The 14,699-nt window shown below is 40.1% G+C and overlaps 1 protein-coding gene and 1 long non-coding RNA gene across 7 annotated transcripts in view; one reads left to right on the plus strand and one right to left on the minus strand.

Moving 5' to 3' along the window:
- Nucleotides 1-2,710: 2,710 nt before the first annotated feature.
- LOC311522539 lies at nucleotides 2,711-13,030 on the minus strand. The gene is made up of 2 exons (XR_014712158.1): nucleotides 11,820-13,030; nucleotides 2,711-2,953 (listed from the first exon to the last, which is right to left on the minus strand). It is a non-coding gene; the product is annotated as an uncharacterized lncRNA (long non-coding RNA).
- A 729-nt stretch (nucleotides 13,031-13,759) lies between these two features.
- Nucleotides 13,760-14,699, plus strand: part of MEIS2 (Meis homeobox 2) — a 185,541-nt gene continuing 184,601 nt past the window's right edge. For 2 of the 6 annotated variants that reach the window (XM_084631970.1, XM_084631974.1), the window contains exon 1: nucleotides 13,760-14,664. In XM_084631970.1, the coding sequence (XP_084488096.1) occupies nucleotides 14,653-14,664 (12 nt within the window). In that variant the 5' untranslated portion in view covers nucleotides 13,760-14,652. The remainder of the gene's footprint in view (nucleotides 14,665-14,699) is intronic. The other 4 variants (XM_084631972.1, XM_084631975.1, XM_084631973.1 and 1 more) reach the window with 4 other exon arrangements.

Consider the following 14,699-nt stretch of genomic DNA (forward strand, 5'->3'; position numbering starts at 1 on the left):
CTCACACCAGCTTTAACCAGTGAAATTCCAGTAACTTCAATATAGTTACTCCTAGCTTACACCAGAGAAGAAACTCAGACCCAATTATTTTTCCTGTCTTTTTCCCCCTGCTGACTTCACATTCAAACTATCAGTATTTTTTGCAAACGTGTTTCTTTGTAACAACAGCAATTTCTATTTATTACTTTAGTAAGGGAGAAAGGCCTGAATTAAAACCCTTTATCCTAACACCTTCAAACTTTACAGCAGTTCAGATCTGCATTTGAATTGGAAAGCCATGATTTGGAACCATTGATACTTATTGATAAAACAATATTTTACTTTTGGGTACCATAAATATTTCATTTCTTCCTCTTTTTGTATGGTGGTAGTAGACACAAAACAGAGTTTTACAACTGTAAAAATTACAATATAGAAATATAGTAGTTTCCATCAAAATAAGGACCCAACATTCACATATTCATAGCTCCCAGTCGATAGGAAGTTTCAAGGCATAAAAAATGCAGGACCAAGCCCTTTATGTATACTTTTCCATTTATGTTGGGGTAGGTAAAAAATTGAATGGCTCCCTCGAACACTAAAAACTCCTTTAGATATTTATTCTCAGATCAAACTGTTATCCTGAATCTATAGGGTGCAGCCAACACCTTATCAATGGCTGAAATCTGAAAACAACAGATCAAGGAGCATCTGCCTCTGGGACAAACAATATTTTTCTTGATCCAAGCACCAGACCCATTTGTAACACAGAATAATTTGGAGTTAAACCTAGGTAGGGGAAGAAAATTAGGACAATTCTCCTCATGAATTTTGGTTCTTTATAATAATGCTGTAAAATTGTAATTATATTGTCTTCACAAAAAATAGAGCTGATTTCATACTGCAAAACTATATTTGGAACTGGTGTTCAGATTCCAAATGAGAGTTTAGTTTGTCATGTTTGTATCCCTTTTTACTCACTATATGTGAACATTCGTACAAACAGATGTTCGTCTCATAGATGGGTGCGATGGGTGCTCTTTGTCCTTTTATTGACTTAAATGGAAGCAAAATCAGGTGTGAATATTTGTTATTGCTTTTTGCTGTTAACCTCCTGTTTAATAAACTTTAGCCAACCAGTTGGAGAGCAGAACTAATACCATGTGACTAAGGTAGCCAGTCATACATCAAGAATAATGAATTGCAAAGAGTCTAAATGAACATTTTGCAAAGGGCCCATAGACTGAAATTTGTTTGCCTCAACTATTCAACTTGCAAGAAACGAATACTTTCACAGAAATAAGGATTGATTATGGGGCCCTAATCCTTCTTTGAGGTTTTTTGGTGCTAACATAACACATATCAATAATCATGCATTTGAGAACAGAAAATAGCACTATTTTGACCAGCTAGTATGTATTCAAAATTAATAATTTGATCAGCTCTTCCATCAAGAGAAAACCTTTGGAAAAAATGTGTGTTTTAATGTGTGTGAATGATGCAAATGAAATATTTCAGAATTTAGTGTAAAATAACAATAAATATATCTAGTTTAATAATTTTTTCCACTAGAGCCAGGATCATGCAGCTAAGTGACATGGCTCAGCTGTTGTGAAGTACAAGGTAAAGCCAAGTGCCCTCAAACACCCAAGAAATAGTATTATCAAGTGTGACACATGCCTGGATATGTCTTATAGTGATCGTAATATGGCCTCAAGGTAAGAGTACAGGACAAACACTTCTTATGTTTTTTGTTTTTTTTTATTGTTTTATTTCTCTACTCCAAAGAACTGCTTCTATTAGAGCTTTTTATGCCACAATCAATAGAACTATTAGTGATGGGTTGTAATTGCATATGACGTAATACTAGGAGGTTTATAAATTTGTGTATACTTGCTTTATAAGAAATGTATTAGTATATTGTGGATTAATCTTGTTTCATCACTTAAGAAGCCTGTTTATTTCTGCAGATGTGGAAAATATTTTAAACTGCAGCATATATCATGCACTTCATAATATCAGAGATGGTGTTGAAAACATGTCATACAAAAACTATGACTGACAATAGCTAAAATACTAATTAAGGGCCTGATCCTCTGAGGTGCCTGGAGCTTGATTACTGTGTGCTGAAGGTCCACAATTCCTATTAAAGTCAGAGGGAATTAGGCATACTCAGCACTTTTCATGGGGTGCTCAGCATCTTGCAGAATCAGGTAGATAGCCATGTCCTGTATTCCTCAGTCAGCAAAAATCCCATTTAAATCAATGGGAGTTTTGTCTATAAGTTTGGACCCCAAAATATTGAAGGCTATCAACATATGGAGGGGATTGCCTGAAGCAAAGCACAGCTGGAAGGTTGATTCCCTTCAAAGGCATCTTCTCCTCTAGCAGATGAGACCTACAAGATGATTTCAGGTCTTTTGAAGTGTGCAGATCTACATGATTAACAGAGGTCAAATCTCTGGCTTCCTGGCTTTCTGCATGAAGATTATTATAAATATTATTATATTAGCATAATCCTGCCAGAAACACTTAGGCCAATCCATCCCTGGTGGAACACTATTGAAGTCAGTGGAGTACACCAGAGATGGGTTTTGCCCTTTGAGTTTTATCAGCTAGCTGTAAGGGAAGGAGCTCTGAGTAATTAAAGTCTCTGAATACAATGAGCTGCCTAGTCATGAAACTTCATTGTTTGCTTTGAAGAGTAAAATCACTTCATTCTATATCCATGTTCTTTGACACCATCATTATTTTTTTATTTAAAAACATACAATTGCCAGCATAATTCATAATCAATACAGCTCTCTAGACTTTCTTAGGTAGCCTGAAATTGCTCATGGATGTAGTGATAGGCTCATCAAATCTCAGGCTATTTGTTGTCTCTTCTAGTTCTTCTTCATCCATCTTGTGAGGGGCATTTGGTAGCTGCATTAGCCCTTCCACAGCAGTGTAATTTTGAACCATCCCGCTTAACCTGCCAAGATTCAAAAAAATTTAAAAAAATGTAAATGAAGGACACCAGAAAAAAATTAAAATAAAACAAACAATCATGCAGATTTTTCCCTTCACAAAATGAGGTGAAATTGTTTTATTTTCCCTGGGTTTTTCTAAGCACCTGTGGTGTAATTTATTTAGTAGGAGTGTTGGAAGCGGACAGATAGGTGATACCAAACATGTGTAAGAAAGAAGTTACATGTAGGTCTGTAAGGGTGGGTGGCAGTTGAGTGTTTTCAGGATGCATATAATAAATCTTAAAAGGATGTAAAGGGGAGCAGGCTAATGAATTTGGAAGCTGCCTTCTCAACTGTCTCATCTGTATCTGGGTGTATAGGGCTTTTTCTTCTGGAGACTGTAGGACAAAGGTTCAGAAACACTTGAATATCTTCATTATGCCTAAATTGGTCTTCTGTTGCAGCTTTAACCATGCACAGAGAGGGATGGGACTCAGAAATATGTCCTGATTGAGTGGGACAAAAAATGCTTCCCTTTTGACCTCCATCCCCTTGGGGGGAGATGCTGCACCTAACAATTGTTTCGGGCGCTGAGAATATGCTCCCATTTGTACTAAACCTCTGGAGCACGTTTCTACTGAGTTGTTGAAAGACTTTATAAGACTGGCAACGGCACCCTGCCTTTGGCTAATGAGTCTGCCCAGGAGAATATCACCTGCAATTACTTTCAGGGAATAACAACATACCAATGACCAGTAGGTAACGTGGACTCTGCAGAGGGAAACGAAACATACTTTCCTAGGTAGAAAAGGCTATGAATCAGGGTTAATTATCCAGTAGAGGGAACAGGGTTATACTCTCACTTCCTGACTCGCATCAATAGATCACCTCAAAATGTGAGCTACTTACACAAAAACATTTGCAAAGTTCAGCTCCCCCCACTTCGTAGCTTTTGTTGTTTTATTCATAATGAAATGTGGTTGAGGTACATTTTCTTTCCCTACCATTTGCAATTTATGAGGTAAGTTGCTCCACACGTGGTTGGTTTGGACCGAGCTAGGGCAGCCAAATAAAACTGAAGAAGTTGGTGGCGATGAGAACGTAGTTAATGTCAGTGGGATATTTAATCTAATGCAAAGTTTAATTCAACGTTTTACATGTGCGCAAAGTATCTGAAGAAGACACCATGCTTCCCTCAGACATCATTAAGGAGGTGGGGCAATCAGGCAAGAGGCTACCTTTAGCTTCCGGGAGGTGGGAGTACTCTCCATTGTAATCCTTTATTATCCTAGCACATAGAGGAAGGGAAATGTGTCCCAGGTGATTTGATTATGTACATTCCTAGGAGGGAATGGAGGAAGAGTGGGAGGGCACAACATTTTGGCTTGAACGGTATGAAAAACGTGTGAAATAGCACGTCCAGGCTATCCACCAACCGGTCCCCAGGCTGGCAGGATTCCACTTTACGGTTATTTTGAAAAATAATAACGCTGATGATCACAAGGAAAAGCTCTCGACCAAGTGTGGTTGCAAAACAGCACTAGGGGGAGCGGGCCAAACTTAGAGGTGAACCCCAGCAGAGAAGCCAGCCGTTTGCTCACGGTCAAGGCAGCGTTCTCCGGGCTGGCAGTGCGCTCCCTGGCTGGAGGGACGCTGCTGTGATCAGTAACTTCTCTGCGGTCTCCGGGCTCTTGGGCGGATGAAAGTACCGCCCCGGGTGCTGCCAGGGCGACCCCAGCGCAAATTCTCCCCCACATGTAAACGGCCCTGGGAAGTCCAGGCGGCCGTGCTGAAACGAGGCGCACATATATTGAGTTTGTCAGGGATCATAAAATGTGAATTGATTATTCAAACAGCCATTGATTATAAGAGAATGCTTACTGCAGCAATGGGAAAGGTTAAAAGGAAGTTGACCTTCTGCGTACGTGACATAAAGTCGTTAGGTAAATGAGATATTCATACAGGGTGTAATCAAGGTCATGCTAATTTTATTAGTAGTATTAAACTCAGTCTTGAGCTTCAGTTGGGAGCAGTAAACTGTCCCCTTGGGAATCAAAACATGAGACAGACCCCAGTGATTGTTTTGTTTTTTTAAATATATCCCGTGATCTTACAATCGTGCTGAATTACTTTGGATTTACTGGGCCCGATCCTGCGGCCTCAGCGCCCATTGATGGCAATGGTGGGAGCTGAGGGTCCGCCGCCCGTGCACAGAATCGAGCCCAGTCTCAGTTCCCATCACGTTTATAGGTGCGAAGGGGCACACACACATATACACCTCTCCGGGGTACGTCAGCTTTTAGCCCACGGGGAATCCGGCTTGCTTGCGTTTGCCCTGTTAGAGACGCTCTTGTCTCCCAGATAGGATGAGAGCGTGTACCAAAAATTAGATGCGTTTATGCACATATTTATCCCCTCTAATTATAGAAATTAATCCTCTTACTTAGGACTAAAAGGTAACTTCTGAGGCGTCCCTTTGATGTTTAACAGCATCATTTGGGGCTACCAGTCCAACTGATTAAAGAATAATTGTTGGTAACTGCTTTCCGAGTGGATTGTGTTTAATTGAGAGGCATTCATAATTGTACGGCTTACCGCAAAATGAAACGTAATTTTAAAAACGCAGAAATTCTAACTGATATTTATTCTATGTTTATTGTTCCGGCTAATTATTTCACGAGCTGGGGTGTCGTTCCCCTTTCCCCAAAAGAAAAAACGACACCCAGCATTCCCAAACATTCCCTGGAAGTTTTTCTAGGTACAATCTTGGGAGGGTTTTTCATTGTTATGTTCAATTATAATTAAATGTTTCGGCTTTCTCCCTTCCCCCCCCCCCTCTTCTCTCCGCTGTGCAACACCTTGGGACGTGAGAAAGTGATGGCAGCTCTCTTCCCGCAGACCACGGAGTAATTGCAGAAGGGCTGATGAATTTCTTGAAGAAACACTTGCCACACACTGCGGAAACCATCCCCTAGCAGGATTTTACAAGCCAAAGTAAACAAAGCACCCCAGGGGCGATTTCCCCCCTTTGCGCAGTATACTTCTCCATTTACTTCAGAAGGGATCACACGCACACCGAGAGAGAGAGAGAGAGAGAGATACACACGCGACATTTAGACCATGAATCACAGTTTACATTTCGAAAATCTTACGGCTAAAACAAGCATGTAAATAGAAGGTGTTAAGAGGGCTGGTCGGTCATTAAAAGAAGCTCTGCAGTTAGCAATGCAACCTTGCCTATTCCACATGCACCCGGCCACCTCTTCATACGCTCTTTGAACACACAGATCCCCAAGTGAAAATTCAAGTCATCTCAGAAACACCTTTCACAAGCAGTTTCTCCAGGGAAGAGAATAAAGTTACTCGGCTAATTTGACTATGTCTAGACTCGAGAGAGTTTAGCATTTAAGTAGATTTCCTTTATTCCTTTTACTAGGCTCTCCGTGCAAAGTGGAGAGAAGTACCTAAATCAGCTGGCTGCCCCTTAGCAAAAAGCTTTTACTTTTAAAGCAAATGATCGGTTCTGAGATGCCCTTGTTAAAGTGGAGGCGAATTAAAAAAACCTGTCGATACTGCTCCTAACTCGCGTTTTTCATTTCACTTCCAAAGCCGCTAAGAGGGGAAATACACAGCGCACCTATATGTATAGCTTCTTTTGCTTCCTTGTTGCAACTACCATCGAAACGTGTATGGTCAGTTCCTTTTTCGCCTCTGCTTTTCAGTCTTCACAAGTGCGATCTGGCTCATTTAGGTGCATCTCTGTCTGTTCGTGTAGGCGTCCCAATTTCCTAAAGGGTTTAATTTAAGTGGGATTGTGATAAAGTGTTTAAATTCTATTGGGGGGAAATGGGAGGTGAGGACAATCCACCTCTATGCAAGTGAGAAATAGCCCAAGACTTGTAAAGCGGGGCAGAAAGGGGATTTTAATGGAGCAGGGTCTGTACTTTTTGCTGCAGCAGCGCCCTGAATCCTTTGATTTAACTGACATAGATTTTCCAGAAATAGGAAAAGGAGAGAGGGGCTCAGAGCGCGGGGGGGCGGGGGCGAGGTATTTTATGTAAATGAGCAAATCCGAAATGTATTACAAATCCACTGTAATAAAACTGACAGTTTTGACAGTATTGACAACATAAATATATGTTGGAACACAGCACTTTCAGACACTTAACCGATGAAGCAATAAAAAGATTCGACTACAATATTTCAAATAATCGACATTGATGTTTTGATACATCATTTTTATACCTCGAATCGATCTATCACTCTGTGACCGGTCAATTTTAAGTAAAAATCTGCTGCAATTATTTACGCTATTGCCAATGACGACCTAATAACTGTTTTCAATTAATTACAGCCAAACTAAGCATTATGAGGACTAACTGGCCGTATGGTCTGTTACACGTCCCTTGCATTTCTTGTATGGGGCACAAACACAAATATGTATGTATGTTGCATGCTCTTTGTGGGATCAAACAGAAAGGCGTACAGAGGAGAGCCGATTGTTTTAGAAATAAAACTCTCCATCTTTTGGTAAAACACCGCGAGCGCTGTTCATGCCAGCCTCAAAACTATATTTCCAGGAAACACGTTATATTGTTTTGCCAGCCATTTCTTTTATGCATGAACAGACCGAGCTCTAAGCATTTATTTATTTATTTTTAAGTTAAGATCTGTGTCCCGCTTCAGACAATGGACTGGGTAGATCTTTCAAAGAGGGAAATGGGTACTTCGACTGTGTGTGTGTCCCAGTCATTTCAAAGGGAGTCCAGACATTGTTCTCTGCATACCCCAAGCCAAACTCCAGTATAAAACGAACCCCCTTTTGGAGTTTTGTAGGCAGCCGGAGAACAAAAGTGACTAATTTGAGCGAGAGAAGGAAGCTGCAAGTGTAGCTGGAAGGCTCTGTGGTTGCTATAATAAACCGGTTTTATTATCCATCTCTCTTTTTTAAATCCCTAATTTTCCTTTTGTTATGATGCCAGGTTGGAAAGATTTGTTTTATGTCCACAGATTCCTCCAATAAATACAAAGCAAATTGCTAGTTCTGCACCGACCCCACTGCGTTATTACGAAATATTGACAGGTATTTTTTCCCTTTCTGCTTTCGATGTAAGTATCCAGGTTGTCTGTTTATGCCGAATAGGTCTGATCTTCACGTGTACATTTCGTACAGCCTACAAAATGTGAAAGACGCTCTATCCTTTTACATTAGCACTTCAAATACAGTTCACATAACATTCTAGGGGGTGCCTATTCAGGTTGACTTGGGGATTATTTTAATGCCCCTCTTCACCCCCCCCCAAAAGCCGCTGCAGTGGGTTCCGATTTAAGGAAGATACAATTATCCTAAAAGGAAGTGAGGGGATAGATGGGGGGGGGTGCAAAAGGGGGGAGGGGAAGAACACCTTAACGTAAAGATTTCCACCCATGTTTCTTCGGGTGAGTGGACTCCCAGATTTGGAATCCACTTTTACCCTCACCTTGTGAGAAAGGCTTTTCTGTGCTACGCTCTGGTCTCATTTAACTGTTCAAAGCAAAACCAAAAAAAAAAAAAAAAGCGCAATATTTGGGGGCTGAATGGAAAAAGCCCTTTTCTGAAAGTGTTGGAGTCCCGCCAGATAGCGCTAGAGGGCTGTTTATTGAATCGCTTCTTCTCTTCTGTGGGATCTTTAACAGAACAAACAGGAGAGAAAGAGAGAAATAAGGGAGGGGGGAAAGCCACCCCACAAGTGCCGTTTTAAATCTCTGGAGTTTATTGGAGAATAATAGGGACTTGCAAGTGAATAGAGAACCTAGATCTCTCGAGGTTCGTGTTGTTTTTTAAAAGAGAAAGAGAAAGAAGGGGCAGGGGGAGGATGTTAACAGGTAACTAAATGAACCTCCTCCTAATCCAACTTCCAAAGATCCCAATCATACTGCAGTGGAGGTCAAGAAAAGTTCACCGTGATGGGCTACCATTGACTTTCTGGAGTGGAAAGATTTTCGAAAAGTAATAGATTGCTGAAAAGGGGAGGGGGGGGGAGCAAAGCACATTATTGGAAGGGGGGGGAGAGAAGAAGTAAATGAACTAAATGCACACCGCGAGCTGAAGAAACTAAAATGTGCTTAATTTTAAAGGGGCATTCTAGACCAGACCTAGAAAATGATGCAGCTGCCTGAATCCACATATTTAGTGAATAATTTAGGGGAGAAGTGGGGTTGGGGGGGAAAACCAAATAAGAATTAGATTGAAAGAGTAAAAACGGATCAAGTTTTAATAATGAAACCTATTCTTCGTATGAGACAGTAAAGAAATCAGCAAAGTGAAGTTCTTGATGTGGGAGATTAAAATATGGAATATTCCTTATAATAAAAATAAGAATGGAATAGTAACATATTACACTTGATCTTCTGGATAGTACACTGAAAAGAAAACTTCCTGTGGAGTTTGATACACTGTTATGGTTGTATTAGAATCCTACAGACCATTTAAACAGAATTACTTCTTTCGTCATTAAATCTGATGCATTTCATTCAACAATCTTCCAAGAAAAATACAAATTAAAATATTCAAAATAATTCATGTTATTCTGCAATATCCCTTACCTTTCCATTATAGTTTGTCTGCAAATGTGGAGGATAGGTTACATTTCTGGATACAATTTGCATTATCCAAAAAATAGTTCGACTCAGCAAACAATCAAAGTAACATTGAATAAAGTTACAAACAAGATTAAGGTTCAAATAATTTGTCCCTTCAGCCAGGCGTCAATTATTCTAACAGAGGTAGGAAGGCTAAAAGGATCTAAACCACTCGAATTTAATAAACCAGATTAACAATATGTAATTTTCAAACTGTTAGGGACCCCAAAGTAAACTACCCAAAATATCTATTAAACCAAAATGACTGCCTATAGGAAGTAGAGGATTTCCGAACAGTAAATAGTGATTTCATGTAAGCATAGCCTGTTTCCCCAAACTTTCTATTTGCAATAAAATATGGCACTGTGCATAAAAGCAGTGGTTTAACATAAACAATGGAATATACTTCTTGCAACTAAAATATTACCTGTTGTGCAACTCCGTTTTTGCAGGGGCTCTCAGAAATAGAGGCAGATCTCAAAGCCAGCAGAAGGCTAAAATGCCACACTTCGGAAAGGCTGATTGAAAACAGACTCTAAATTTTAGCGGATTTTCTCTCTCACTCCCTTCAAGAGCTAAGAAGCGGATTTGGGAGTTTGAAGGGAATAGGTTTCAGCGTCCATATTTGTTCTGGTGCACTTGTAAAATGCGATTTGAAGAGGATCTTTAGCCCTCTGATTGTCTTTGTATTGTTTTTCTTGAAACGGATCTTTTGCCCTTAATGAATCCCCACGCAGCTGGACAGCTCCTTCTCGGACACTGAGAGCTCTAACCCCAAACTGACCCCAATTTGACACCACAAGATGAAATTTTACCGCCTGTTAAAACCATTTCCAGCCTCGGCAAAAGGAGCTGGCTGTTGACGGAGATGCACTTCCATACCGGACACCTAATTTCTCTTTGGATTTTGGTCTAATCTGGAAAAAAAAAAAAAAAAACCACACACAACAACAACAAAAAAAACAAATCATGCGCCTCTCTCGCACTTTTCACGGGATCACCCTTTGTTGTGTGTGCACGCGAAACTGGAAATCAGCCAATTTAATCTCCCTGAATTACTGTTTTTAAAGGGTATCCCACCATGCAAGAGGTGAGGAAGAAAAAAAAAACCTACCACGACTAACAAGAGCTAAGAGTTCTGCTGCTTCTTACATTCCTACCTAATCCTGAATAGGTCCGAGGCTTCATTTTGGGACACTAACTTTAGATCCTCTAATGGCTAAACTGTAGCGCTTTCAGCTAGATTCCCATATATTGTATGCTTTAATCCACTGGGATAGTGGGAAAAGGTTCCATCTTTCTTCTGCCCTGATCATAGAAAATGACACAACGGGGAGCATGAAAAACCTTTGCCTGATCATATGAAATTTTACTTTCTACTAGCTTAAAATCATTTTTAAAAGTTGGTCTTGCTTCTAGGTGGCACGCACAGGTCACGGCTAGCCAGCTCGGGGGCTTTAGTTTGAAATGAAAATTGTGAAAAGAGCAGCGTTTGGTACTGCAACATCTTTTTGCTATTTTTGTAGCTATATTTATGTTGCTCTTTAGCAATTCTTTACTCTGGAGAATTGAAATCTACATTGAATATTATGAAAGTCATGCATGTGGGAAAAAATGAAGTATAAAATAATGCTATAATTAATGAAGCACACTCTTATTTGTAAATCAAGTGGTGCACACACTTCCTTTTTACAAGGAAACGGATAAACTTTCATCACAATACACCCAGCCTGGGATCTGAACAAATACACGAAGTCTTCAGTAGAACTAGATTACTTTTATACATCTATATTACAATGAAGGACCCTTTCTTGCATCATATTGAAGCTATTTGAAATGAGACATACAGCTGTATTCATTCTTCCACTATTAGAAAATAAGTTGAGAAGCTGCACATATTTAAAATGTAACCTGAAAGCTTGAGTATATTGGAAGTACCATAATCAGATGATTCCGATGAAGTTTAGGAATTTGGCATCTTTCTAGGGGGCGAAAAAGCAAATGACTAGATCTCTAAAAAAAAAAAAATCTGTTAGAAAAGTACAGCTGTAAAACTAGGAAAGGATTTGCATAACCTACTGCTCTGTAGGTCTCGGTGCACCCAAAGGATTAGCCAAGTATTCATTACCATGAATATCTTGAATTGCGTTACCGATTTATACGACAGAGTATAAAATACTGCACAACAAAACCGGCTTTTTCCTTGCAAAATGAATCGACTTAACCACTGCTTGAAAGAGATCTACATACTAAGGGCTTTTTACTCACCTTTCTTTATAGTCCCGTGAAAGTCAGTCACAGAATATCGGTTGCTCTTAGAGCTAGCTTTAATCTTGGAGGAGATCCTCTAGGGGAAAAATAACCGGTCTGCTCTTCGGCTTCTGACGATTTTTAAGGAGGGTGCCAGTCTGGCTAAAAGTATCTGAGTGACTTTTCTCCATATTGCTCTCATATTTGTAAATACATGCTGCTCTGCAGGGCTCACCGCTATCAGGACTCGTAGGAATGCCCACTGGCGTTTGTCAGCCCGCCACCCTATCTTTCTTTATATGTGAGGGCTGATTTCCCGCAGACATCATTGTTATGATGGCTCATTTAATCAAACTGTTTAATTGCTCCGGTAATCACTATCATCATCACAGGTACTCAATCATTCATCATTTTCGAGGGGTTTATTGACCTCTGGAGCTCATTCTCTATGCCCATTAAAATCTAGCCAAATTTCTATAATTACCCTTTGGGTTTTTTTATTCATCTAGTTAGTTAGTTAGTTAGTTAGTTTAAAAAAATCTTAAAATATCAATAATAATCCCTAACTGACTCAAATACATTTTTGCGGTGTATGTTTAAAAGCCATCTATGTATGAGACCACATTCACAACTGGATACATACATAATCATTGATAAATCCCACTATTAACGGGATAGTCTGTTTTAGATTTTATGTGCAGGGGACCGTGAACGAGAAAAAGGGGGAGTGGGGGACAAAAGTGCAGCAATCGATAGTTTGACCATTGCTCCTCCCCTAAACTTCAACTATCCCCCATGATTGATGATCTTGGGTAGCTTTGGTAATTGACTTGCTCTGAGGTAAGGCATGTTTTAGTTCCAGCAAAGTGATTGGACGAGAGAAACATACCAAAATTAACGTGTGTGTGTGTGTGTGTGTGTGTAAGTTAATTGTGTGCTCAAGGAGGGTGCACCATCTCACTTAATTTGCTAAACAACCCTACTGTAATTAGCACTACCATTAGAAGGCATTACCGAGTTAATACTTAAGCATATATTCCCCAAATACAACACAGATCTAGAGCAAGGTCCAGCAACATACATACATACATACATACGTAAGTACATTGTACACACAAGACCCAGTGACTGGCTCAACATAAGCGTGCAAACAAAATCTACATAACATTTTGGGCTTATCATACAAAAGAGTAACCATGACTTTGTTTTAAAGCCCCTTTTAAAGACCAAAAACCTCATCACAAAACTAAAGGGATTTCCCTCCTCTTCCTCCTCCTCCCTCCCTCCCCCCCAGACATCACAACTGCGGTTGAGAGAAGCGATCACTTAATGAAGAACAATGCCAAATATAGTTTGAATGAGGTGTTCTCTTCATGTCCTGGAAAATTAATTTTTTAAACAGCGTAATGAATTTACACAGGAAAGAAACCACCCTTTAAACATAACATTCTGGCAGAGACGCAGTACTTTGTTAAAGCAAGCTTGTTTCCTATAGAAGATTAACTTTATATGCCCCTTTACATTTTAACTGTCTACTCCCACAGACGTGCATACCATTCGCGGCTACAGTGGTATCTGAAGATTAAAAATTTGTTAACAATATGCTAAACAACGCAGTAAAGCCGGATATACTTTGCTGGTAAAATAATCTAGTGAAAACCAAACCAGGTCTAGGCTTCTATCGTACTTTTCTTCTTGCTTTCTGCAGTTTTCCCTCTTCCCCTCTCTCACACAAACACTCTCTCTCTCTCTCTCTCTCTCTCTCTCTCTCTCTTCCTCCTCCTGTGTCTCCCTCTTTCTCACACACTCTCCTTTTCCTATATGAAAAGGAAGGTTGATTTGCTATGGGTATGATCTGTTGTATGGCTCCCCCCATGTGGAGTTGAAGCAGTCCTGATTACATACTCTGCATATCACAGGCTTTATTCGCTCGCTCTCTCTCTCTCTCTCTGTGCTCTCCTCTCCCTCTCCCCTCTCCCTTGTATGTGTCTCTGTTGTAGGACTGGCTATGGCCACCACTACTTCCGGGTTCCGTCATTTCATTCTCCCGCCGATCAGCGCTGCAAAACTGAGCCTCTTCTATAAGCCAGCCAGCAGCCAACCTGCCAACACTTACTGACACTCACTCATCTCAGAGAGAGAGAGAGAGAGAGAGACAAAATACCTACCAGGAAAAGAGAGAGAGAGAGAGAGAGAGAGAGAGAGAGAGAGGGGGGGGGGGAAGTCCAGGTTTTGCAAACTATTCAATTTTTCTTCGCATCTTTCCCCACCCCCCTTCCTAGTACTTTAAAAAAAAAAAACCCCAATAGCGATCCTAAAAGGCAAAACCCAAACGCGGAGTTACTGGAAGAAGAAACCGGGGTTAAAAAGATTCCTCCTCTCTTCTTCATCATCATCAACCATCATTCATTCACTACCTTGACATTCCCTGGCTTTGATTGACAGCTGGAGTGGCAAAAAGCCATGAGACACGACAGTTTGGTTACATGTGGGTTGCTGACGGGCCGATCGTAACCTTCAGTTTGGGGGCTTGACAATTTTTTTTTTTTTTTTTTTTTTTTGCTTAGAGAAAGAAAACAGGAAAAAGAGAGAGAGAAAGAGAAAAAGGAAAGAGAGTGAGAGAGAGAAAAAAGAAGAAATACACAACCATCGTGGTTCTTGGCTGATTATTTTTTATTATTGTTATTATTGTTGTTGTTGTTATTATTATTATTTACCCAGACTGGAGAATAGGCGAAGTCTATAAGTGGGTTGCCAAAAAAAGGAATCTTCTTCACTGTAAATCACTTTCTTTTCTGGACTGGGATATTAAATATACGACACATCCAGGAGTTTATTGGAGCGCAGACTGATGGCGCAAAGGGTAGGTTTAAATCTCCAACACTTACCTATATATAA

The sequence above is a fragment of the Lepidochelys olivacea genome (genome assembly GCF_965140295.1).
Source record: "Lepidochelys olivacea isolate rLepOli2 genome assembly, chromosome: 6".
NCBI classification, from domain to species: domain Eukaryota; kingdom Metazoa; phylum Chordata; order Testudines; family Cheloniidae; genus Lepidochelys; species Lepidochelys olivacea.